Below are 22558 nucleotides of genomic sequence, written 5' to 3'. Positions count from 1 at the left end.
ACCATTATGTCAACTGGAGGTGAGTGGGAGGGGGGAAGACGCTGCCCTCTTACACCCCAGGTGGCTCCTTTGCTCGAGTCAGGATCCACTTTCTTCTGTGTTGGAAGGCCCCCGGCCTGAGTGCTGCAAAATGTGTCTGCAAGGCTGATGTCACCTGTTAGGCTCAGGCCAAAGTGAAACTCTACCCATCTCTCTACGGTTAGCCTCAAAAGACTGGATTTATGCAGGACTTGCTGAGTCCTCTAACCTGATATGAGGGGTTTGGGAGCAGCTGATAAGCCTCATCTAGTTTCTGGATAAAATCCAAACCTGACTCCACCTCAGTTGCCCAGCAGGGTGAAACAGTATGTGGTCAAGTTCCTATCAAAATACTGTCCTGTCTTGGAGAGATTACCCACCCCCACCTCTTCCCCCCACCCGGGGTGGGACTTCTCAAACAGTTCAGGGAATTTTAAGATGTGTACAGAGAATTAAGCTCTTTCCCTTTGCAAACAATTCTTTTCAAACTACTCAGCAGTAAGTAGCTACTGAAGAATTTCCTAAAATGTTAATATGCTACTTGATTGTGAATCACTAAGATGGTGATGGGCGGGGCGGGGGTGAGCATACAGCCACTTCCCACAATCACTTGCTCCATGAATCTTTGTTCTCAGAGCACCAGAACTCGAGTTACCTGGATCCCGGCTTTTCTCTTTTTAGGGATGAGACAAGCGTGTTGACCACTTTATTTGCAATTCCACATCCAGGAATTTAGCCGATACGTGTTCACAAAGATGAGGGACCATTCTAACACTGAAAAGTTACAGTAAGTTACAGTTGCATCTATTCATGTCATACAGCTATTAAAAAGACTGAGATCGGTCTCCACGTACTAGTATGGAGAGACCTCAAAGATAGATTAAGTTTGTGGGGGGAGGTGGACAAGGCATATAATCCCATTCACTTAAAATTTAAAAGTACATGAATATTTGTATGTGACTGCAATGGAAGGGGTTTGGATATAATGTATTAAGTGACGTTCCCATTGGGAAGCAGAGTATTAGAAGGGACTGAAGGGGGATATATTCTCTTTCAACACTCTTGAGCTGCTTCTATGCTATTTTATCACAACAAGCACATGATCACGGGCTGCTTGTTTACTTTGAAATAAATAAATAACTTTGGATCTGTGTCTGGAAGGTAGATTCTAAGTCAAAGTAGCCTTATTATCTCTTAAAAACTTGAAAGCTACCTCAGACTGGATCACTTTTTTCTGTTCAAAAAGAAATTTAAATAAATACTGCCATATATGGGAGCTGAGGCCTGTACTCTTTCTGATCACTATCTGTAAACTGTGGTTAAAAAGATTATGTCTTTAGGAGAACAGTAAGCACCCCAAAAAGAAAGAAAAAATATCTGTAATTATTCCTTTTTAAAAAGGAGTTGGAAAAATCAGGGCTGTAAACTCCAATCAGCCTCTCCTCACCGAATCTTCCTAAGGTATGTCAAAAGGCTCTTAAATAAAAAGTGTTTTTTGAAAAGTATGTCTTCTCATTCCATTTGGTGGAAAAAGGAAAATAGAGATTTACTGCATTAAACAACAGCCCCCTTGTCTGCCTGGGCCAGAACATGGGAAGACAGGAGTGGAGAGGCTGACCTCCCTTTCTTCCCGACTCAGTCCTCTTCAGGTCCCTCTCCTTCAGTGGGTTAGTTTCTTCCCTGTGAGAGCTGTGCCAGTGGATGTTTTCCAGGACAGTCTCAGAGTTGCCAGGCAGTCGGCCTCAAATCAGGCCAGGCAGGTGGAGCCCAGAGCTGGTGCAGCCAAGGTAAGCGGGACATCACAGGGCTTTTTTCTGCTGAGACAGGGAAGTTCAGTCCTCCTTCCTGCTGCCTCCCTGAGGTGGCATCCATTGAATCCTCGGGTCATGGCTGGGACTGCAGGCGGGCCTTGTGGTCTGGGAAACTGAGAGCTAGTAATTTCCCTAGTACCCAAGTCACTTCTCTCCCTGGCTGAGGGCTCTTTAAGTATTCATTTATTACTTTTATCCCACCTGCTTCCAAAAAAGATTCATGGTATATTCCAAAGTCATACAGCATAAGACTGGTGGGCAGACATTTGTGTAGTTTTCTTGAGGGCAGAAATTTCAGCATTTTAAGTGCATATATGGATTTTGGTTTGTACCACATGGCACACAGGATCTTAGTTTCCCAACCAGGGATCGAACCTGCAGTCCCTGCAGTGGAACTAAGGAGTCTTAACCATATACTGTTTGCATATACTGTTTTCAGTAATTCCTTAATGGAATTCAAAGGCACATTTGCCCATGTGCAAAATAAACACATATGTAAATATGTGTATGCATGCATGTTCAGTTGCTTCAGTCGTGTCTGACTTTTTGTGACTCCATGGACTGTATATGTACATATATAAATACTTATAAAATGGAAGATATAAACCAAACATAAACATGTGTATTATCCTCTAGGGATTAAAGAGGTAGGGCTAAGACCGATGAATATTTTTTACATCCTGTACCCCATATAAAATTTTTAAATGTACCTTTGCACTTTGTATCACTAAGCCTTAAAAGGTTACTTTTCTTTTTCAGAGAAAGAATAATATAATAAACCTCTGTGTAACCAACACCCAGCTTCCTCAGTTATCTACCCTCAAAAGGTTCCTTCTTAAAACTAGTACATCATGTTTTATGTCCCTTGATATGTTCCAGCGTATCCTGGTTTACAGTCTATGGGAACTTGAATACTGTATAAAATCTCAATTATGTGGAACTGGTTCACAGTGCTTTTCAAGTCCACTATATCCTTCTACTTCTCTGCATATTCATTCTATTAATTTTTGAGAGTTTGATACTGAAACAACAACTAAAAATCTTAAGTTTATCTACTTAAAAAGATAATTGTAATATGTAGAATGATATGTAACCTTGTTCTGTATTTTCCAAGTTTCCTGTGAATATTTTATCATACTTTCATAATTTAAAAAATTAAAAAAAATTTTAGTAATAAACTCCATCTCAAAAAAAAAACAAGTCATACATCAATGTTAAAAGAACACAGGGTAGGTCGCGTATGCCCTCTGACCCTTTGTTTTCTTATTTACACGTCAGGCCAGTGACTGGTCTTTCCTGGGGTTGAGAGGAGATGAAAACAGCAATGAAAAGCACTGTGCTGGCGTCAGGGAGAGTGTCTCATGAACAGTCGCTATGGCAATACATTTAAGTGCCCGCTTTCTCCACGACCCCTCTGCTGAAGGCAGGCACCCTGGGCAGGGAAAAGCCATGGAGCTGGATGGGCGAGTGCAGTGCAGTGACTAAAAGAACAGTCACGTCAGCACAGAAAGGAGACGTGTCAGGGACCAAGGTTTAAGGAAGCAACAGGTGGGAGGTCAAGTAGAAGCCATGAGAAAACCCACAAGAGGGGCTTCCCTGGTGATCCAGTGGTTAAGACTCAGCACTTCCAAGGCAGGGGGCTCAGGTTCAAACCCTGGTCAGGGAACTAAGATCCCACATGCCTCATGGCTAAAAAGTAAAACCCAGGAGGAGTCTTAAGGCCCAAGCCAAAAAACAAGTGGGTTTGTTTTTCACTAATTAAGTGGTTAACAACAAACAAAACTAAGACTCTTGGGCCAAATAACTGTGGAGAGGTGCCTACCATTTCCGGTTGCTAGAGAGCAGAGGCCGTCTGCTCCGTGCTTCGCCTCTGTTCCGCCTTGACCTCTCGCCATTGCTATGGCAACAGGCATTCCAGTAAATGTTGGAAAAACTCTTTTCTTTCTTCCTCTATGGGGGTGGTGGAGGGGCGTGGGGTACTAAGTATGGAGAAAGGTCCGACACATCGGCTCCAGCCAACCGGGAGCCTGATTTCCTCAGCGAGATTAAGATCTGGACCCAAGAGTGGTTTAACCCAACCCCCGGCACTTGGCCCAAGACCTTCTGTCAGACAATTTCCCTCCCTGTGAGTCCCTAGAGTAGGGCTTCTTCAGGTCTCTTCCCCATTTGGCAGCTCACGCGAAGCTACTTGAAATAGTAACAGCCAAGTCTAAATTAGTCAAGAACTCTAGTTATGGGTGGGCTCAAGCTAAGAATGAGGCTCTGTGGGCCTCCTGGCTTATTTGAGCCCTGAGAACAGACTCCATCAACAGTGGTTTCATTCTTGGAGCTGAGCGCTGAATTCTGCCCTTCAAGGGATAACTGAGGGGAGGCAGGCCACACTCTCCCTCCCTCTCCCCATACCAGCAGCCTTGGTTCCTGCTTGGAGAATCACAGAACATGGCGTCAGGGGTGGGGGCGGGGGGGCGGTGTGGGAGAGTCATGGTCAAGAGCGAGAGAGTCCTGATTTAAAACCTCAGCCCTGCCTTTTGCTGGCTTTGTGACCTTCAGCAAGTCACTTCACCTCTTAAAGGTGAATACCAACTCGTTTGTTAAAGATTAAACAGATTAACGTCTGTGGAAGTGCTGGGCCTTCCTGCCAGGCCCATTTCAAAGGCTCAGTCAAAGGTATCTGTAATGATTATTGCTATAGCCTTAGCAAGATCATGGGCTTTCCAGCCAGACAGACTGGGTTTGAATCCTGGCTTGACCATTTACTGGCTAGTCTGGGGTAAATTTCTGAAGTTTTCTGAGCTTCGTGTTTCTGAGCTTATCAACACCGACAGCACACTAGAAGAGGAGAAAGCAGAGAAAACCATCTCATGGCCGAGTCTGTCCACAGGTTATTGTGAAAGCTGAGGGGAAAACCGGAGGGGAAGCAGCAACGGGCTCAGTGTGTCTTGGAAATGAGAGTCCCGGCCTGGTGTTCCAGTGAAAGTGGAAACAAAACAAAATAATTGTTTATTTTTCCTTGAGAGAGCTGCTGCCAGTTGAAAAGGCCCAGCGGCATTTCACAAAACTTCGTTCCCTTAGCCAAACATCCTGGTGAAAAGAAAGCTCCCTGACACATCATGGGAGAACCCTTTGCAGCCAAGAGAACCCCTGGGTCTCCACCTCACTTCTTTGCGATCAAGTTCAAACTCAATCCCAACACTGAGTGTCACTGCAAATTGTTTATTAAAACACAAAGCAATGGACAGTGAAAAACATTCTGATTTTTTTTTTTTTTCCACTTTTTGGTGGGAGTTGGGTGGGGGCATGGGAGGGGTAGGGCAGATGGAGAGAGCCCGGAAGGAAAGACAGCTCTGTGCACCCCGGCAGCTTTCCCGGGCCAGCCAGGTTCAAAGCTCCTCAGTCACACCCCGCTGTGTTGCTATAAATGCATGTTGTGGCTACAGACAGAGCAGGTTTGGCCTCCGCAGGGAGAGGATGGGCTTCTAGAATAGGAGCTACAAGGGCTACCATGAACTGGACACTGTGGCTCCAGCACTTGGTACAGAATCGACCGACCAAGAGGGGCAGGCTGGTGTCCTAACAAGCCCAGCTTAGGCCGATGACAGTTGAAGAGGCTGCCCTGAGCTCTGAAGGGACAGCTGGTCCAAGCATGGGAGAGCTTGGGGGAAGGAAAATCCTCGGAGGGGACTGATCCAGGGTCCAATTTCTTTTCATTCCCCGGATCACGACGCAGCAGGGAAGAGAGGAGTCAAGGGTGTCTCATTCCCCGGTCTGTCCTCCCACCTGGCCCTGCAAACTCCCCTCTCCCACCTGACAACTCAGCCCTCCTTTCCTGACAGTTGTCCTTTGAAAGGACGGAAAGCGCACTTCAGATTGTTGTTGATTTTCCTTGTACTGAAATAAAGGCCCGAAGCTCAAAATAGAGGTGAGAATGGAGTCCTGCTTTTCCTGGTGCTGCGTGCCCCCATCTCACAAGACTGCCTGGATGCAAGAGGTGCCAAGGGCCTCTCTGCCAACTCCAACAGGCACTACTGTTTCCCTGGCTGCCAGCACCATCCTGGCTCCTTGTTTTTATACTCCTGGGGCGGGGGGGGGGGGGGGGGGGGGGGCGGGGTGCGGGGCAGGAGCAGGGAACCCGTCCCAAGAGATCCATCTTGCTCTTTCCCTGCCAACCCAGCCAGGCCCCAAATTGCCAGCCCTCATCCAAATGGTCTGGCAGCTGAAAGCCAGCTAGCCAAAGGCTGCTAGGCAAGGACACACCAGATCGGCAGTGAGCCACCCACGTAACAGAGAAGAAACCACCCTCGCCGGGCAGTGGACCCATTGGTGCCAACCTAGTCTTGTAACAAAACGGGGAAATCTAGCCCTCTTGCCCCAGGAGAGGTCTAAATACAGAAGGAGCCCTAGCTCGGGCTGAAAGGGAGAAACGACTCCAATCTCTCTGAAGCTTGAACGATAAGGCTTCTTTGCAATTTTCTTAGAGCTCTTTCATCCCTAATCGTCTCTTCCCACAGAAGAGGAGCAGATTCCTTTTCTGGTTTCTGAACGGATCCCAGGTGTCTCTGGTTCTACTTCTGCACCATCCCTTAGGCTCCTTCCCCAGGGTCACAGCAGGAGGCCCTAAGCTTACCCTCCCTCCCCACCTTGTTTTTGTGACACAGGAGTATCTCTTATTAGTCTCTCATTCTGGAAAGCTCACCTGCTCTTCTAAGTCTTTTTGGAGAGGCGTGGAGGATAGCATTATATGTTGCCACTTGATGCCATTAAGGCTCCCCGAGGCAAGAAGACACTTGGACTAGGTCAGAGCCAGCCAGCAAAGGGGAAGGGAGAGAAGGGACGGGGAGGCAGCCCCACGGCAGGAACAGTGAGACCCCCTGCCCAGACCTGAATCTTGTGGGAACACCCATCCTGGCTCAGAGCAGGAGAGGAAAAGGCACTGTGCTGACCGGCTGGGTCTTTCCCCAACCCCCAGGGAGGGTGGAGAACCTACTGATTCTCCCCCTGGGCTTCCCAAGGTGAGCCCGTTTCTAGGAAAAGGAGCGTAAGAGCTAGGAAAGGGAAAATACTGCTGCTGCTTTCCGAAGTTCAACTCAGATCCTAGAAGCCACGGCCAGGCTTTCCCAGGAGAGCGCAGAAGCAGGATGCGAAGGGCGAGAAATTCCTTAAAACAGAAGCTTCTCCAAAAAGAAAAGAAGTCACAACGCGATTCTAAAACTGGATTAAACAGTCCCCAGGCACAGAAAGGGGGCGGGTAACGTAACTCAAACTTTACCCCATCTCTTCAAAGCCTAAGTGACTTCTAATATGATCCTCCAATTTTGGGCCAGTATCTCTTAGGCAAACGGTGGGAACGGGAAAACAAGATCACACTCTCCAAGCGACAGGTGGGCCCACAGGCCCTGTGGTCCTCCTGCGAGTCTAACACCACTGAAACAAAGAGAACCATCTTTCAAGTCGCCAAAACGCAAGGTAAACATTGAGCAGCTTCTTCTCGATCATACAGGTTTTTTTCTGTTTTGTTTTTTCCCCCCAGAACAACATATTTGGTTTAGGGTACCTGGGTCCCACAGATTGTTTCCTGGCATGATGTTCCCATCAGGGTTGAGTGAAGCCCCCTAAAAGTCTGACTGGAGGCCAGCTGGTCTCTGACCCCAATCAGGGCAACACTGCAGACTCAGCCCACCTCCCACGGACATCTGTGCCTGGTCCAACTGGAAACTGGACCTGAGCCACACTTCTGGCACCAGGAGTTTCATCTCAGTTAGCGTTTGCTCTTGGCTTTGGCCAGCTGGGCTGAGGAGGATCTCAGAAGCTCGGACAGAGTGTGGATCCCGTAGAGAAGAGTCGAGGTCTTTCCTTTCCCACCCCTAACAGGCCTGACTTCTCACCTCCCCAACCCCAGCCAGCAACTCCCCTACCGCGCAGACTCTCAGCCCTAGCACCAGCTCAAGACACAGACACAGGGACAAACAGTGCAAAGAGCAAAGGATAAACAACAGAGTAATTCTTGACGCGCACAATACAAAAAATAAAAATAAACAGTACCCCGTTCCCACCCCTTTAACCTAAACTTCATGTACCTATAACATCTTGAAGGAGCAAAAAAAAAACAAACAAACCAAAAAGCTTTCAAGTTCAGCATCCCAAGCCAACCGTGACCAGCCCTGGGCGGCTTTGAGAGCTGGGTGGGCTTGGCTACAGGGTACTTGACCCCCGCCCCTGCCATACTTCTTCCTGTTTCCTCACTTCCCCTTTAGCTTTTATGAGCCACAGAAAGCTGTTCCTTCCTTTCAGACACGACCAAAAAGGAAAGCGCCCATCCCTGTCCCTGAGCTCAGGGAAAGGGTGGGCTGGGAAACAGAGGCAGAAGCGAGGCTGCTTGGCTTACAGTACCGTGAGGAAATGGCCCCAGGAGTCAGGGTTTCCTTCTGAGACTCTGAGTCACTGGAGGGAAGGGTTGAGGTGAGGAGGCGGGGAGCCCTCCTTCCTCAGAGAGACCCAGCAAATGAATGGACAAGGCAAGATGGCGGCCGCAAGCCCTCCCGCATCCTGTTTACCCCGTGGCGTGGGCAGTGGCCTCAGGAGAGCGGCGATGGGACGGGAATCCAAGCCACCGTCAGAAGCCTGAGTGACCGTCGGGACGCCCACTGCCCCAGGCAGGCGGTCCCCAGGACAGAGGCTTCAGGACGTCCCTGCGAAATGCAGGAGGCTTTGTGATGCACTCCAAGTGCGCCTCTAGTCATAGCTTCAGGCCGCAGCCACCCGGCTGCCTGACTCTTGCCCGAGGACGGACATCTAAGTCACAACTGAAATGAAGGGCTTTGACTCTCTCGAAGGACTAAAAGGCGGACCTGGAGTAACTTCGGTCAGAACCCAAAACCCAGGATGGGAGCCCAGGGGCTACTTCCTTTGTCCCAAAACTACCAGTTCAAATATGCAGAGCTCTTGGAAACCAGAAACAAAAAAAACCCTCAAAATTCAACAGGTTCTAAAGATGGGCCTGGCCTGAGAGTCTGTGCTGTTCCAGCCCCAGCAGCAGCTCATCCTGTGGCTCTCCATCCACAAAACTCCTTGTAGCTTGCCTGGGTCCCAGCTCAGTGCTCCGCTAATGGGGAAAAGGCTGACTGGGATCAGAAAGGTGGGCAACAGGGGAGCCTCACTTCCCTCAGAAAATTTTCGCAGGGAATTCAAGACAGACATATCCGGGGCTGCCAGGCCTAGGGCTGCCTGTTAACCTTCCTGCCCCATCACACCAAGAACTTGGCAGTGACCTGGACAGGGGAAATGAAAGGTCATAAGGGCGCACTCTTAAGGTCAGTGAGAGGCGTCACTGGGCCAGATACAATTATTCTAGCTCCTTGGGGCAGCTCTAGCCTTAAGCCAAAACTGGCTGAACCATGACGTAGGACGAGGAGGGAATCAATGAACGTCGGATACTAGATACTCTCAACAGTGGTCAGTCACTTAGTAGGGCTCAGGTCTCTGAGGTTGCTCTTAAGTTATGCTAACGTAAGCCTTTTCCAATCCAAAGACCAGAAGAGACTTTTAAGGTCAAGTGTTCTGTGTCTGCAGGCTGGAAAGCCTCTGTGTCCCCTGGCAGCAAGCCCCTACAAAGGGGCCAGTAAAAGAGCTGCTCGGTCAGGTCCTCCTGGCTGCTGGCTCAGAGATCCAGGGAGGGAGGTACCAGTAAGGTGAGGTGGTGGAGGAGAAGACATTCAAGCAGAGGGAACTCCAGATCCCCAATGTCTCCTTCCCTTCTTGGCAATAACTTAGCAGGATGGTTGAGAGAGAGCGAGAAGAGATTTCCAAATGAGCCAGGTTCAGAAAAATAAGAGAGAGAGAGGAAATCAAATCCCCAACAGGCACTGAAATCAAAATGATCTGCTGTGGTAAGAAGTCATAGGCAACTCGAGGACCTGATAGAAACGAATCGCCTTGGATACCAGACAGTCCTCTAACTGGCGCGTGTCAAGGAGAAAAGCGATGACAAAGCTCAAACACTTAAGGTGGAACCGTCACTGGGCTAAAACCAGACAGGCTTCCATGTAAGGAAGTATTAACTTTTCCTCTTTTGAATCCCCCTTCCATTTTTGTCTTATCATACAAATTATACACCTTCACACACACACACAGACCACACACCCACTTGGAATCCCAGGACATCTGAAAACTTCTCTGGACGTCACTTCAGAACATACCCAACTCCCAGCGCTGGTCTTCTGGAGTAAGAAGATCGTATTTGCCTGCTGTTAATTTCTAACCTAAGAAAAGGAACCAGGTCAGCTCTGAGTTCAGAGTTCCTTCCACTGGACGAAGACCCTTGGCCAGGTGGGATCGAGTTTACCCTACGTACCCGAGAGAGGAAAGAGACAGCTGGGGGCTGCCCCAGGGAGAGGATGAGGACTAGAGCAGGTCTGGGACCAGGTGGTGGATGAGGGCTGCTCTCTAGTCACTCTGCCTCTTTTCATCTCCTTTAATTGTGTGTGTGTGTGTGTGTGTGTGTGTGTGTGTGTGTTTTCTCACGTTTTTGTTAATCACTATAAAAAATACAGAAACCCAAACCAACACGTTCGGTTTCTTTCCCACACCCCTCCACCTGTTCAGGATGGTGATCGGTTCTCACAACCGGCAGAGGCAGAAGAGGGTTGGAATGAAGACTCCGAAGGCCACCAGGATGGGAAACATGAGGCTGCTGTTGTCCGAGGCGTAGGGGTTGGGCGTGCGGGGGCCCGACTGCACTCGGTTCTTATTGGTCTGTCTCTTGAGATTAGACCCTTCATCGTATTCTTCTTCCTCCTCCTCTTCTTCTTTCTTTTCCAGTCCTGGATGAGGCTGCAGCTTTGGCACATCTGACACGAGAACAAGAACACCTTTTAAGTAAGACTCACGGCATTTAAATGAGGCCCTTAAGGGAAGTAAATGAGCCACAAGAGACCCTATGACCTAAAGCAGGATCCACAGGAAGGAGCAGCCACAGTTCCCAGCCTGGAGAACAGCAGATGGCTGCAAACATGGGTCTTCCTGAGATTTAACTAAAACGGAGTAGAAGTCTTGCACCCTGAGAGACTCCCTGTCTCCCTTCCCTGTCCTACTTCTTTAGAGCCTGGGGAGAACCAGACTGGATGAGGACAGTGACCCAACATCCCAAGCTTAACCTTTTCAAATCTCTCCTTCTCCCTCCTCCAACCCCACATTCCCTTCTGATGCACACAGCAACCGAGGAAAAGCTGATCCACGGAGTTCTGGGTTCTCCGCACACCCTCCCCCTCTGTTCACTGTCCCCTCCCAAGGGATTCTGTTTACCCATCAGTCTGGGAGTAAGACATCCTCTGGGATGTGCCTCCAGATGAGGTGGGGAAAGGCATGGAGGTGGGATGGGGGAGCAAAGTCACTGAGACAGATGCCTTCTCTGCAAAAACCGGCCTGGGAAAGCTGGCAGCCAGGACCTTCAACCCCAAGAAAGAGATGGACTTTTGGGCTGGATCCCAGAACAAGGAGACATTAAGTGAACTTCTGCTAAGTGCAGCCCAGCAACAGTGTGCTCTTAGAGCACACCACTCAGGGCCCTTCCTCTGCCTTTTTCCTCTTTCTATCTACCTGCCCCGCACCTCATTCACAGAAGTCAAAGAAACAGAATAAGAGTAAGGTTTAGGCAATTCCAAATGACTACAAGGGTCAGGGCACACCCAGTCCTGATTTACAGAGCAGTTAAAAGGATTTTTGTCTAAAACCAACTCACTGATTAAATGGTGACAGGAAGATCTGAACACAGACCCTGCTGCAAAGCTTAGGGCTAGCACCGTGCTTGCTACACTTCAGCCTGGGCCACCTGACTCCGGGTTCCTCATATTAAGGCTTTAAGTGTTAGGGGTTTCAGAATAGTGATCAGCTAAATCACCCCTAGCGGTTCCCTCAATCATATCCTTCAGCTCACGTCAAAAAGCAGATCAGAGGAGCTGCCCAGGCGGCTCAGTGTAGAGAATCTACCTGCCGATGCAGGAGACATGGGTTTGATTCCTGGTCCAGGAAGATCCCAGGTGCTGGGGACAACTAAGCCCCTGAGCCACAGCTACTGAGCCTGCGCCCTAGAGCCCAGGAGCTACAGCTACTGAGCCTGCGCCCTAGAGCCCAGGAGCCACAGTTACTGAGCCTGCACCCTAGAGCCCAGGAGCCACAGCTACTGAGCCTGCGCCCTAGAGCCCAGGAGCCACAGCTACTGAGTCCACCTGGGGAGCAACTGCTGAAGCCTGAGTACCTAAGACCGTGCTCCATAAAAGAGAAGCCACCACAATGAGGAGCCTGCATACCACAACTAGAGAGGAGCCTCCGCTTGCCCCAACTAGAGAAAAGCCCTCACCGCAATGAAGAGCCGGCATAGCCAAAAATAAATAATTAAAAAAAAAAAAAAAGCAGACCAGAAACACAACTTACCATCCACTGTCCCAGCCATGATGTAGAGTGCACAGACTTTGGGGTTGTCATAGTATCCCTAAAATAAGGGAAACAGCGGTTACCGCCACACAGCAGCAAATAGCTCCCCGCTGCCCCTGGCACCCATCCTTTTGAGCTCGTCCTTGGCTGAAAGGGGACAGAGGAGGAGCGTTACCTTGACAAATTCGATGTAGAGTTTGCCTGTGAAGGTGGACACCTCGCCCTGGACGCTCAGCTTCCCCTTCCGGATGCTCATCGGGATGATCTCATCATGGGCAGTACTGTGCCCTACACGATCAAAGATATCCAGGTCCTTCACCACCACGTGGCCGTTCAACCGCACGTCAAACACCTGCCAAGATGAGACAAGCAGACAGTGTCAAAACCACCTGCTTCAGACTTTAAGGCTCTGTGCTTCTAACGTACGGGTTGCAGGTTCGACCCCTGGTAGGGCAGGTTCTCCATGCCACTCGACACAGCCAAAACAAACAAAAAACCATCTGCTTCACACTCCTTCAGCAGCTGGACATTAGGCACCTGCCTGGGCTTCAAGTTCAAAAGTAATTTAAGGAATGACAGGCAGGGCTGGATAGACTTCAGGGTGGCTAGAGACCTTTACCTGAGCCAAACCAAAGGCACATTCCTTCACTGTCAAGGTTGCTAACTGGGAACAAAGAGTGCAAACAAAAAACTCAAGGCAGAAAGAAGGAAAGTCAGAAGAAGGGACAGGAAAATATCACAGTGAAAAACAAGAAGGTGCAGACAACCAAGAAGGGAGAGGTTATAACCAGGAGGACCTTAAGAAGATTAGTTAATTGCTAAGATCTAGGATTCTGGCATTGCCTTCTGTCAGTTCAGTTCAGTCACTCACTCGTGTCTGACTCTTTGCAACCCCATGGACTGCAGCACGCCAGGCTTCCCTGTCTATCACCAACTCCCGGAGTTTGTTCAAATTCATGTCCATCGCATCGGTGATGCCATCCAACCATCTCATCCTCTGTCCCCTTTTCCTCCCTCAATCTTTCCTAGCATCAGGTTCTTTCTGTCACAGGTACCTTCTGTCAACCACGAGGCAAATGCAGCCTCGTGGTTACGGGACACAGCTGGGCAAGAGGAATAATGCAGCTTTGGGAGTTCCCTGGTGGCCTAGTCATTAGGATTCCGGGCTTTCACTGGGGTTCAGTCCTTGGTCAGGGAACTGAGATCCCACAAGCCACATGGCGTGACCTTAAAAAGAAAACCCAGCTTTTCCTCAAACGTCAATTATTCCTCTCTCCTAAGCACCTACATTCTCTGGGAGCTTTCTCCCAGAGTGGCGGGGTCCCACTGGTCAAGTGGGGGCCTGAGCCGCCTCACCTTCTGCTGGGACTGCGCGAAGTAGACCTCAGCAAACTTCAGCACCAGCACGTAGTCCCCCTCCTCCTTGATGGGCACTTCGTAGCCAAAGGTCTCCTCGTTGTACCGCTCTGTCTGATATAGGATCTGGTCCTCCGGGTTGGAACGCAGGATTGGTAGCTTCATGCCATAGTCAGAGGCTGGCGACAAAAGATACAAGAGAAACCACATCAGAGGCCAAACACAAAAGCAGACTGGAGACCCCAGAATGGCCAGGGGCGTTTCCCCGGGCAAAGCTAATAACCCTCCCCCATTGCACCTGGCTCCAAAGAGACCAGCCACAAAGGCAGGAGTCAGGGAGCTGTTACCAAGGAAGAGTAAAATGAAAGAAACCAACACAGAAATCACCCCAACAAGCTCCCATCACCCTCACAGCAAAACTTTCAAACATTCATGAAATTGACTTTTCCCCAGCCATATTCAGAGTGATGGGAATGGAACAAGTCTAACTCATTATTACAACAAAGCACTGCCCTACAGCTGCTGGGCTTCAGAGAAACCTCGTAAAAGCAGGAGGATGGCCAGGAACACTGCAAGATGATTAAGTTCAAAGAATTTTTTTTCCTCATTTGGAAGAGCTCAGTCTAAGTAAAAAAAAAAAAAACAGGATATCTGTTAGGAAAGTCATTCTTCATTGTCTTTACTGCAAATAAGAAACCAGCTTTCGTTGCTTTTTACAACGTTTTCATTCAAAAAGTTCCAGGGCTGGTCAAAAGCAACAAGGTCGTTAGAAAGAGGATGTGATGCTCTCTAATTTCCTCTGGGTCTAACACCTTACTTCCCACAGACTCACGAACTCAACCTCACCCGTGGTCTCAAACATTCCCCCAGACAAACTGAAAGAAGAAACAAGATTCCCGCTGTATCCCCAGGACATAACGTCGTCCTGGGCACGTTCATCAGCGCGCTCAGTGTGATCCACTGAACAAACAAATGGCAACAAAGGAGGTGCCCGCAGGGTAGTCAAGTCACATGCTCCTCTCCACAGGAGAGCCATCCTAGCAGGGAAGGAAAATGGTCCACGGTCCTGTTGCACCTCTGGCCTCAGATTCCCAGCTCCAGAAGGAGCCACCTTCCCCATTTGGGACAGATGAGGAATGTGTGCATGTGCGTGCTCAGTCACTCAGTCGTGTCTGACTCTTTGCGACCCCACGGACTCTAGCCCACCAGGCTCCTCTGTCCAGCTAACAATACTGGAGTGGGTTGCCATTTCCTCCCCCAGAGGATCTTCCCAACCCAGGGATTGAAACTGCTTCTCCACTGGTGGGCTGATTCTTTACCACTGAGCCACCTTTCCCATTTTAAACAGATGAGGAAGAAGGCAGAGTAAAAAGTTGTTTTTTGTGGGTGGGTATCAGAAGAGCCAAAATCCTCTACTGCCCTCAGCTATGACTCTGTGTATGTTTTTCTTTCTCCCACACAACAAACTAACCCGGGTCCTTCCTCAAATATGCTTCCACACTCAGGGCCAAGAGGTGAACACTATGCCTTCCAGAGCTCTATCCATCTACTTTCCAAACCACAGACTCGGCAGTGATTTTGGTACACGGGCCTAGTCTCTCCTCCACCTGGGAGGAGGAGTCTTGGAGCTAAGATGTCAAGACCACCTTCCAGTTTCACATGGTGGCTCTGAAGACATCTGGCACCTGGATCCCCAGGGTGATGTTTGAGAGCGGTCACTCTGGCAGCTTTATCTTCCGAGAATCCAAGAGACAGGATCTTTTATCTCCACAGGAGGTAAGAGAGTAACTAGAAGATCCAGTGGCTGAGGTCAAGCCTTCCAGAAAAATAAACAGAACTGTTAACAGTTCCTGTAAGTGAATAGCAGCCAGATCAGATGGACTGATGAGACAATGAACAGGAAACTCATTGCACTTTTGTCTCCAGACATTTTTTCTTCCTATTTCTCCTTGAAAAATCAAAGGGGCTGGGGTGCTGAGTAGCTCTACAAAGGATGTGCTGCCAACTGCCCCAGATACAACCCCCAGGCTCAGACCACAAACCTATAAAGATATAAAGATTGCCGATCCTCTTCCAAATGAGTTCTAAGAATCTCCCTCTTTCACAAAGACCGTGATCCTTACAAATTTGGAATGGTCACTCGATTTGCTTTTCGGAGACACAGAAAATGTTATGCATGTGTGGAGAATCTATTTTCCCCCCTTCTGGCATGGAAAAAGTGAGAAACTGACGGTAACATAATCTGTGGCAGTCTCAGTCTCACAGCTAAGAAAACTCAGCAAAAAACTACTCAACAACCTTGGAATTACCTTTAAAAGCTTTTCCAAGTGGCTTGCCCACGAAATTTCCCACATGCAAAGCTGAATTTGCCCAAGTCTCAAGAGAGACAATAGCAACTTCCCCTCCGAGCCTTTATGCCTTCATGGCTACCTTAACAGTGAAGTGAACACGGGGAACATACAATGGCAGCTGGAATTAGAATTTCGAGTTAGCCCGACAGAGGTCAGACGGTTAACCAAAGATGGAACGGGGCCAGAGGGTCCACACTCTGTCCACAGCTTCTTAGCTCTAGACAATAGAGTCACCAGGCTACTTGAAAAACTCAGTCCAGGTTTGAGGGGAAGATGGGCCTGGATTTGAATCCTGGCTCTGCTACCTACTATGTGATGTAGAACATGTTGTTGTCTCTAGGCGTTTTTTCATCTGGAAAACAGGGTACCATCTACCTAAATTCTCTGCTAGTGAACTGCTCCTAGGAGGGCCTGCAAATGAAATTGGCCTCTTATGTAGCAGTATATTAAAGTGCTAGTCATTCAATCATGTCTGACTCTTTGTGACCCCAGACTGTAGCCCGCCAGGTTCCTCTGTCCATGGGATTCTCCAGGCAAGAATACTGGAGTGGGTTGCATTCCCTTCTCCAGGGGATCTTCCCAACCCAGGGATCGAACCCAAGTCTTTGCACTGCAGGCAGATTCTTAACCGTCTGAGCCACCAAGAAAGCAGTATAAGAAGAGAATTTTAAACAAATCCCTTGGCCTTAAGCAAATCAGAAGTACCAGTGTCTCTCTCACATTATCTTTCAAGCTCTTATTTCCCCAAAGCCAGATCCTTCCCCAGCCAAAAGGGAAGAATCTTCTTTGTTGTTCTTTAATTGCTCAGTCCTGTCTGAATCTTTTGCAACCTCATGGACTGTAGCCCACTGGGTTCCTCTGTCCATGGAATTTCCCAGGCAAGAATACTGGAGTGGGTTGCCATTTCCTTCTCCAGGGGATCTTCCCGATCCAGTAATCAAACCTGCATCTCCTGCATTAGCAGGCGGATTCCTTACCACTGCCACCAGGGAAGCCCCTGCAGGGTCTTCCTTAGGTCCTAGAGAATTAGTAATCTGATGGGCTCAGACCCCTGGCCAGCTTTTTCCCCTCCAGAGCCATATTCTGCTCCACTTGTAATTCCTTGTAAAAGATCTTCAAGCAAAGAAAAAGACAGACACTTGAACCTACTCTGGACAGAATTTTCAGACTCATGTCACTGATTCCTAAAGCATGACAAGTTTTATGAAGGAAAACAAGGTTCAGAGAGGGAACGCAAATTCATCAAGGCCGTACAAATAACTAGCGGGCATCTTTCTATGAAGAAGAAATAGCCTTTTTCCTAAAACCGAGCCAATCTCTATGCCTTCAGGCCAAATAACCAAGTCTTTTCCATCAGAGTCCAGAAGAACCCACAAAGAGCAAGTTACGAAGAACCTGGGATGCAGAGCACGCCAGAATCCCACACAGAAAGCTTCTGAATCACTCTCCATAGTGGTACCTCTGTCTGCTGAAGCACACAGGTGAAAAAAGCCTTTCCCAGGCTGTCAGCATCTTCCATGAGCCCTAGCTATCCTCAAGGCAGAAATGAAATTCAATACACAATGTGAAGTGCCTTTGAAAGCAAAACCCACTAGGTGCCTTGGGCCACTCACAGTTTCCGAGAATGCCAAACTACAAAGACACTATAGAGAGACAGCAAGTTCAAAAGCAGGCCAAACTCTTATCTGGATTAACTTGGCAACAAACATCTGAATTCATTAAACACAAAAATGGACTTTCCTTGGGTGCTGAAAACATCACGGGCGTATGGAAAATAAAGACGTTCAGCTCCAAAGGAAATTAGTGTAAATAGCAGCAGGGTTCGGGGGGTGGGGAGCAAGGGTCTCCAAATACTTGGCACACCCTTATCCAAACAGAAGGAGCAGCTGCACTTCCCTTCGTGGTACTGACTCCCCTGCACAGAAAGAATCTAAAGAGCTGCTTTCCGAGAGAGAAAGACTAATCACTTCTCAGCCCGACCTACAGCCAGCAAAATGCTGCTCTCAGGAGCCCTCCAAGTGCAACGTCGCAACTGGCTGGCTCAAGCTACATCAACCTAAAGGCTGACAACCAGCCTCCACCCTCATTCAACCCTTAACACTGCTGCAATTCATACCCAAGTGGACTACCAGTGTGGAGCAGGGAACCTCCATTTAGAGTGCCAGGGTTCCAGCCAGGATTCCAGAACAAGTGAGCTTTCGTAATATGGTAAGTTGCACAATTTTACCTGCTACAATAAATTCTTCCAAAGGCACTGCAACTATGATCCAGTAACCTAAGGAGAGACAGCCTGACTGACTGCTGATCAGACTCAAAAAAAAAAAAAAAAAACAAACCCACTGGTACCAGCAAATGAAAACCAGGATTTCTGAATAAGGGAAGTAAAGTAGCTGGGGACTAAACCTGTGTGCTCTCAGCTCCCTCCTCCCCACTAGGGACCAAAGAGAATAAGGTCACCTAGGAAAAGCCTGGAATTTGTTAATTGAAAAGGAACCATCTGTACATGGCCTCACCACAGCTATCTCTAGAGGCGAAGTCCACAAACGGTCTCTAATTTCCTCAAGGGCTTCTTCCGCCCTGCCCACACCCATGAAGAAAGAGGAAGGGTCCAGGCTGAAGATAACAACCACCTCCTGCTATTAAGTCTGCCTTTGGCTGCTGTGATGGCTGCTGAAGACCAGGGCCCTGACTCAGCTGAACCCAGGCTACTGAGACCTACATGCCAGGGCTAAATAAATTCCAGAGCTAAACTGAAGACAAACGTGGAGCTTTGGAAAACTGCTCTGTGCCCCAACACCCCCACGTCTATGGAAGCAATAAACACCCCCCAATACAACAAATTCCAAGCAGGCCAGGGCAATTAATTTGGTTGAAAGAACCAAGTTAAACCTTTTAGGAAAAGCAAGAGCCAAATCTGGGCATCGTGGAAAAAAGAGTGAGAAAGTCTGTTTCCTACTTTTCTGGAGATGGCCTGTTGCCAAGCTGGCAGCCTCTGAACCCAGCCGACAGCATAAACCTCCTTCCAACACATGAAACGGGGAACTTCCTTCTTAAACCTGTTTTCCAATCCTAAGAACAGAAGAAACAAAGTCTAGATTTTCCCAAAGAGTGGTCTGCAGATGACCTACATCAGAAGCCCCAGGGGTGCAGAAACCTGGGTTTAATCTACAGGTCTAGAATTTGTATTTTTAACTAGCTCCCCCAGCAATTTTCACACTGAGAACTGTGCAGCTCTTGCAAAACTACTGTTGCTCAATCAGTTAAGCCAAAAGCAATTTTCCCATAACCTGGAATCACACCTCTCAGGACCACTGAGGGGTAGGCTCTCCGCACAGGCAGGCAGAATATTCAGACCTTACGCTGCTGACACACCACCAGCCCCGTGTGCAGTAGGGTTGGCGACATAACCACACTCTGGGAAGGGCCTTAAAGCTTCTACTTTTAAGCACACATATGCCCCGCTCCAAAAGGGGGGGGGGGGGGGCGGGGGAGGAGGCTACCATCAAACTTTCCTGGCCCATCCTCTTCGAAGATTCCTTTCCATTCTGGCTAAGAATCAAGACCCGCTCCTGCAGAGAGGGTAAAGAGAGCGGCCGATTTCTGGGTCGGCAGAAATCTACCAGAAACTGACCACCAGGCTAGGAACAGCGAAAACCGAAAAACCCGTGAGGCCTAGAGGTGGCAATAGGCCGCCCCCGACTTTACTTTCCCAGCGCGGTTGGAGGTGAGGGGTTAAGAAAATACAAGATGCGAGGTCCAAATATAACTTCTCGCCAACTCTCTGCCTCGATGGCTCTTGGCTGCTTCGAGCCAGTGCCAGTCTCTAGGCTCTGATCGGGTCCCCGAGGAAACTGTAGAGAGAAACTTCGCTCCAGAGACGTGGCCCCGGGGTCGAGGAAGGGGTTCGGGGCCCGCAGCCCTCGGCGCGCTGCGCCCGGCACGGCAGGCCCGGGATCCCGCGGCTCGGCCGAGGGGCTCTCACCTCTGCCCACCCGGCCTTCCAAAGGGTCCTTGCGGAAGTGGATCCCGTGCACGTCCACATGCGCCTCCCCGCCCGCGTTGACGGCCCAAATCACGCTCTCGGGCAGCCCGGCCCCCGCCAAGCGGACCACGCCGAGAGCCGGCAGCAGCAGAAGCAGCAGTCGCAGGAGCGCCACGGCGGCTCCCTCAACCGCCCGAGCGCCTAGCATGGCGGCCTTCACAGCGGGGGCAGCCTCCGCCGAGTGTTGTCCTCAGCCGGCCGCCAGGCCGCCCCAGACTCAGAAAAACAGCGCCACGGGCCGCTGTGCCTCAGCCGCCGGGGACATGTCGCTCTCAGGCCTCCTTCTCAGCCACGGGTGCCGCCTCCCACCTTAGGAACAACCTACCCCACCGCCCAGCCCCCGGCCACGACCCCGTAACCAATCAGCTCCCGGCCCTCATTAATTACCCACCACCCCGCCGGGAGGCGCCCGCCCATTGGCTGCCAGGAGCAGGAGAGGGCGTGGCTACTCTCAGGCGTCGGCCCAACCATCAGGCATGAAAGGGAGCGCGCGCAGAGGCTGGGAGTTCGGTTGAAGCGGCGGTTCAATGCGGAAGTGGCGGGGTGCAGCGCCGAGGCGGCCCCGGAATCCCGTATCTGAAGAGGAAAGGTGGCCTAGGGGGGAAGGTTTAGGATAGGGCGCACTGACACGTCGCCAGCACTTCCGGTGCTCCAGATTTTGGGGGCCGAATAGGCTCTCGAGGGGGGCGTTACCGACTTTCCCGATCCCCGCTTTCTTTCTCAGGGAGAGGCATGAACATAAGATCTAGTAGGAGAAGCAGTGATCACGCTTCCGACCTGATACCCAGCCTTTGTCCCCACGCCAGGCAGAGAACCCATCCTCCCCTAGAGAGGCCACATGAACAGGTTTTCAGGGCAAGGGTCCCACGAGGACAAGATCCCGCCCCCACCCCTTAGCGGGCTCTGGGCTGGTGGTAGCGTCCAGATGGCCCTCCAATCAGGAGGCTCCAACGCAGCGGAAACGCGTGGCCTGGCGGGGAGGGGCTCCAGGCTACCGTATCTCCATGGCGACAGCCTCAGGCTAGCCCCAGCTTGGAGGGGCGGGACTGGGGCTTCCCCGGCCCCGGCAGAAGGACTTGAGAGCGGTACCCAGTCTGAAGGTCCAGACTGTCCCACACAGAGGTGACGCTAGCTTCCTCCTTTTCTTTGGCAGTTCACACCACGCTCTCCTGCCTTGGCGATCCCTGCGCTGTGGTCGCTGCCCGAACTCCCACCTGTCAGAGAAACGGGCCCAGAGAGGGACCGAGCATTGCTCAAATGGTCAAACCACAAGTTTAGGGCGGAGCCAAGGCAAAACCTCCTTTATCCATTTGTTCCACAAATATTTATCGAGACCCTACTCCTAGGGTTGTCAGATTTAGGTAAAATACAGGAAGCACAGTTAAATTTGAATTTCAAATAAATGAACATACACTAAAAATAATTTATTGCTTGTCTAAAACTGAAATTTAACTGGGCTTTTTGGGTTTTTTTCTGACAATGCTGCCTACTACCTGCCAGGCAATGAGTTTTTGGCAGCAGTGAACAAAACTACACTCAGGATCTCACATGAGAATCACAGTCCTTACTCAATTATTTAGTTAGACCAGTGATGAGTACTCTAAAGGAACAAAGTGAGGTACCAAAGTGAAGTATAGTTGGGGAAATTTTTCTTTTTTGACCCGGCGGGTGGAATGCCTGCCGGGAAACACGGCAGGTTCTTAGTTCCCTGACCAGGGATGGAACCTGTGGCCCCTGCAATGGGAGAACAGAGTCTTAAACACTGGACTGCCAAAGAAGTGCTCGGTAGAAAATTTAAATTCACCTGAATTGCTTCCCCAGCCCCTAAGAGCAGATTCCCACAGAGATAATTTTTGAAGTATCCTCTTCTTAGTCCTATTTTCCCCCCTTCTTTTGCAAGAATATGAACTTGTTTCCTTCTGGGGACCTGTTTCACCTCCCAAGGCCTCTGGGGTCCTGCTCTGGAGCTTCTAATCCTCCTTTCCTCTGAAAACTGTCATCTTTGGAGGAACCTGACAAGTCAGAGCTTATAGAGCCCAGAGAGCAGGGTGCAAGTGGGGGAATACAGGCACAGAGAGGTGATGGGGACTTCTTCCCTTCTGGGCAGCTGACCTGTAAAGCCCATGTGCTGGCCATTTACTACACTGCATCCAGAAACTCATGTTTATTTCATCCTCAAGGCAGTCTAGTCTAGAGGAAACTATCACAAAAACCATTAAACTTTTTTTTTTTTTAGAAACCGTTAAATTTTTTTTTTTTTTTTTAACTTTTAAAGAGGACCCAGGTCGCACAGTGGTAAAGAATCTGCCTGCCAACACAGGAGACACAAGAGACTGGGGGTCGATTCCTAGGTCAGGAAGATCCCGTGGAGTAGAAAATAGTAACCCACTCCACTCCATAACAGCATTATTTGTTATTCCCATTCTTGCCTGGGAAATCTCATAGACAGAGAGCCTGGTGGGCTACAGTCAATGGGGTTATGAAGAGTCGGACATGACTGACCACACACACACACAGAAAGCCTAAACGTAAGCCTTCTCTCAGTACCTTAGATC

General features: G+C 49.6%; 1 protein-coding gene across 2 annotated transcripts; it reads right to left on the bottom strand.

The window, feature by feature from the left end:
• Positions 1 to 5026: 5026 nt before the first annotated feature.
• MLEC (malectin) lies at positions 5027 to 20933 on the bottom strand. Of its 2 annotated transcripts, none has more exons than XM_086348315.1 (5): positions 20395 to 20933; positions 13611 to 13789; positions 12430 to 12606; positions 12255 to 12312; positions 5027 to 10672 (listed from the first exon to the last, which is right to left on the bottom strand). In XM_086348315.1, exons 2-5 carry the CDS (start codon positions 13773 to 13775, stop codon positions 10443 to 10445), a joined length of 630 nt encoding a protein of 209 aa, XP_086204441.1. In that variant the 5' UTR covers positions 13776 to 13789; positions 20395 to 20933; the 3' UTR covers positions 5027 to 10442. The 2 variants fall into 2 exon arrangements, with proteins under 2 accessions (XP_086204441.1, XP_086204440.1); XM_086348314.1 differs by lacking the exon at positions 20395 to 20933 and adding an exon at positions 19944 to 20357.
• Positions 20934 to 22558: the final 1625 nt, after the last annotated feature.

Source organism: Bos grunniens, chromosome 17, assembly GCF_055505025.1.
Source record: "Bos grunniens cultivar Pamir isolate PY7600 chromosome 17, Bosgru_T2T1.0, whole genome shotgun sequence".
NCBI lineage: Eukaryota > Metazoa > Chordata > Mammalia > Artiodactyla > Bovidae > Bos > Bos grunniens.
Note: the sequence above shows the minus strand (reverse complement) of the source record. Positions and strands in the feature narration are given on the sequence as shown.

What these genes read in the sequence shown, in the direction of transcription:
- MLEC (XM_086348314.1), bottom strand. Translation starts at nt 20,151, where the DNA reads ATGCTAGGCGCTCGGGCGGTTGAGGGAGCCGCCGTGGCGCTCCTGCGA. An exon ending in GGAAGGCCGGGTGGGCAGAG is followed by an intron (nt 13,790 to 19,943) that starts GTGAGAGCCCCT and finishes TTTTGTCGCCAG; the next exon opens with CCTCTGACTATGGCATGAAG. An exon ending in CATGGCTGGGACAGTGGATG is followed by an intron (nt 10,673 to 12,254) that starts GTAAGTTGTGTT and finishes TTCTCGTGTCAG; the next exon opens with ATGTGCCAAAGCTGCAGCCT.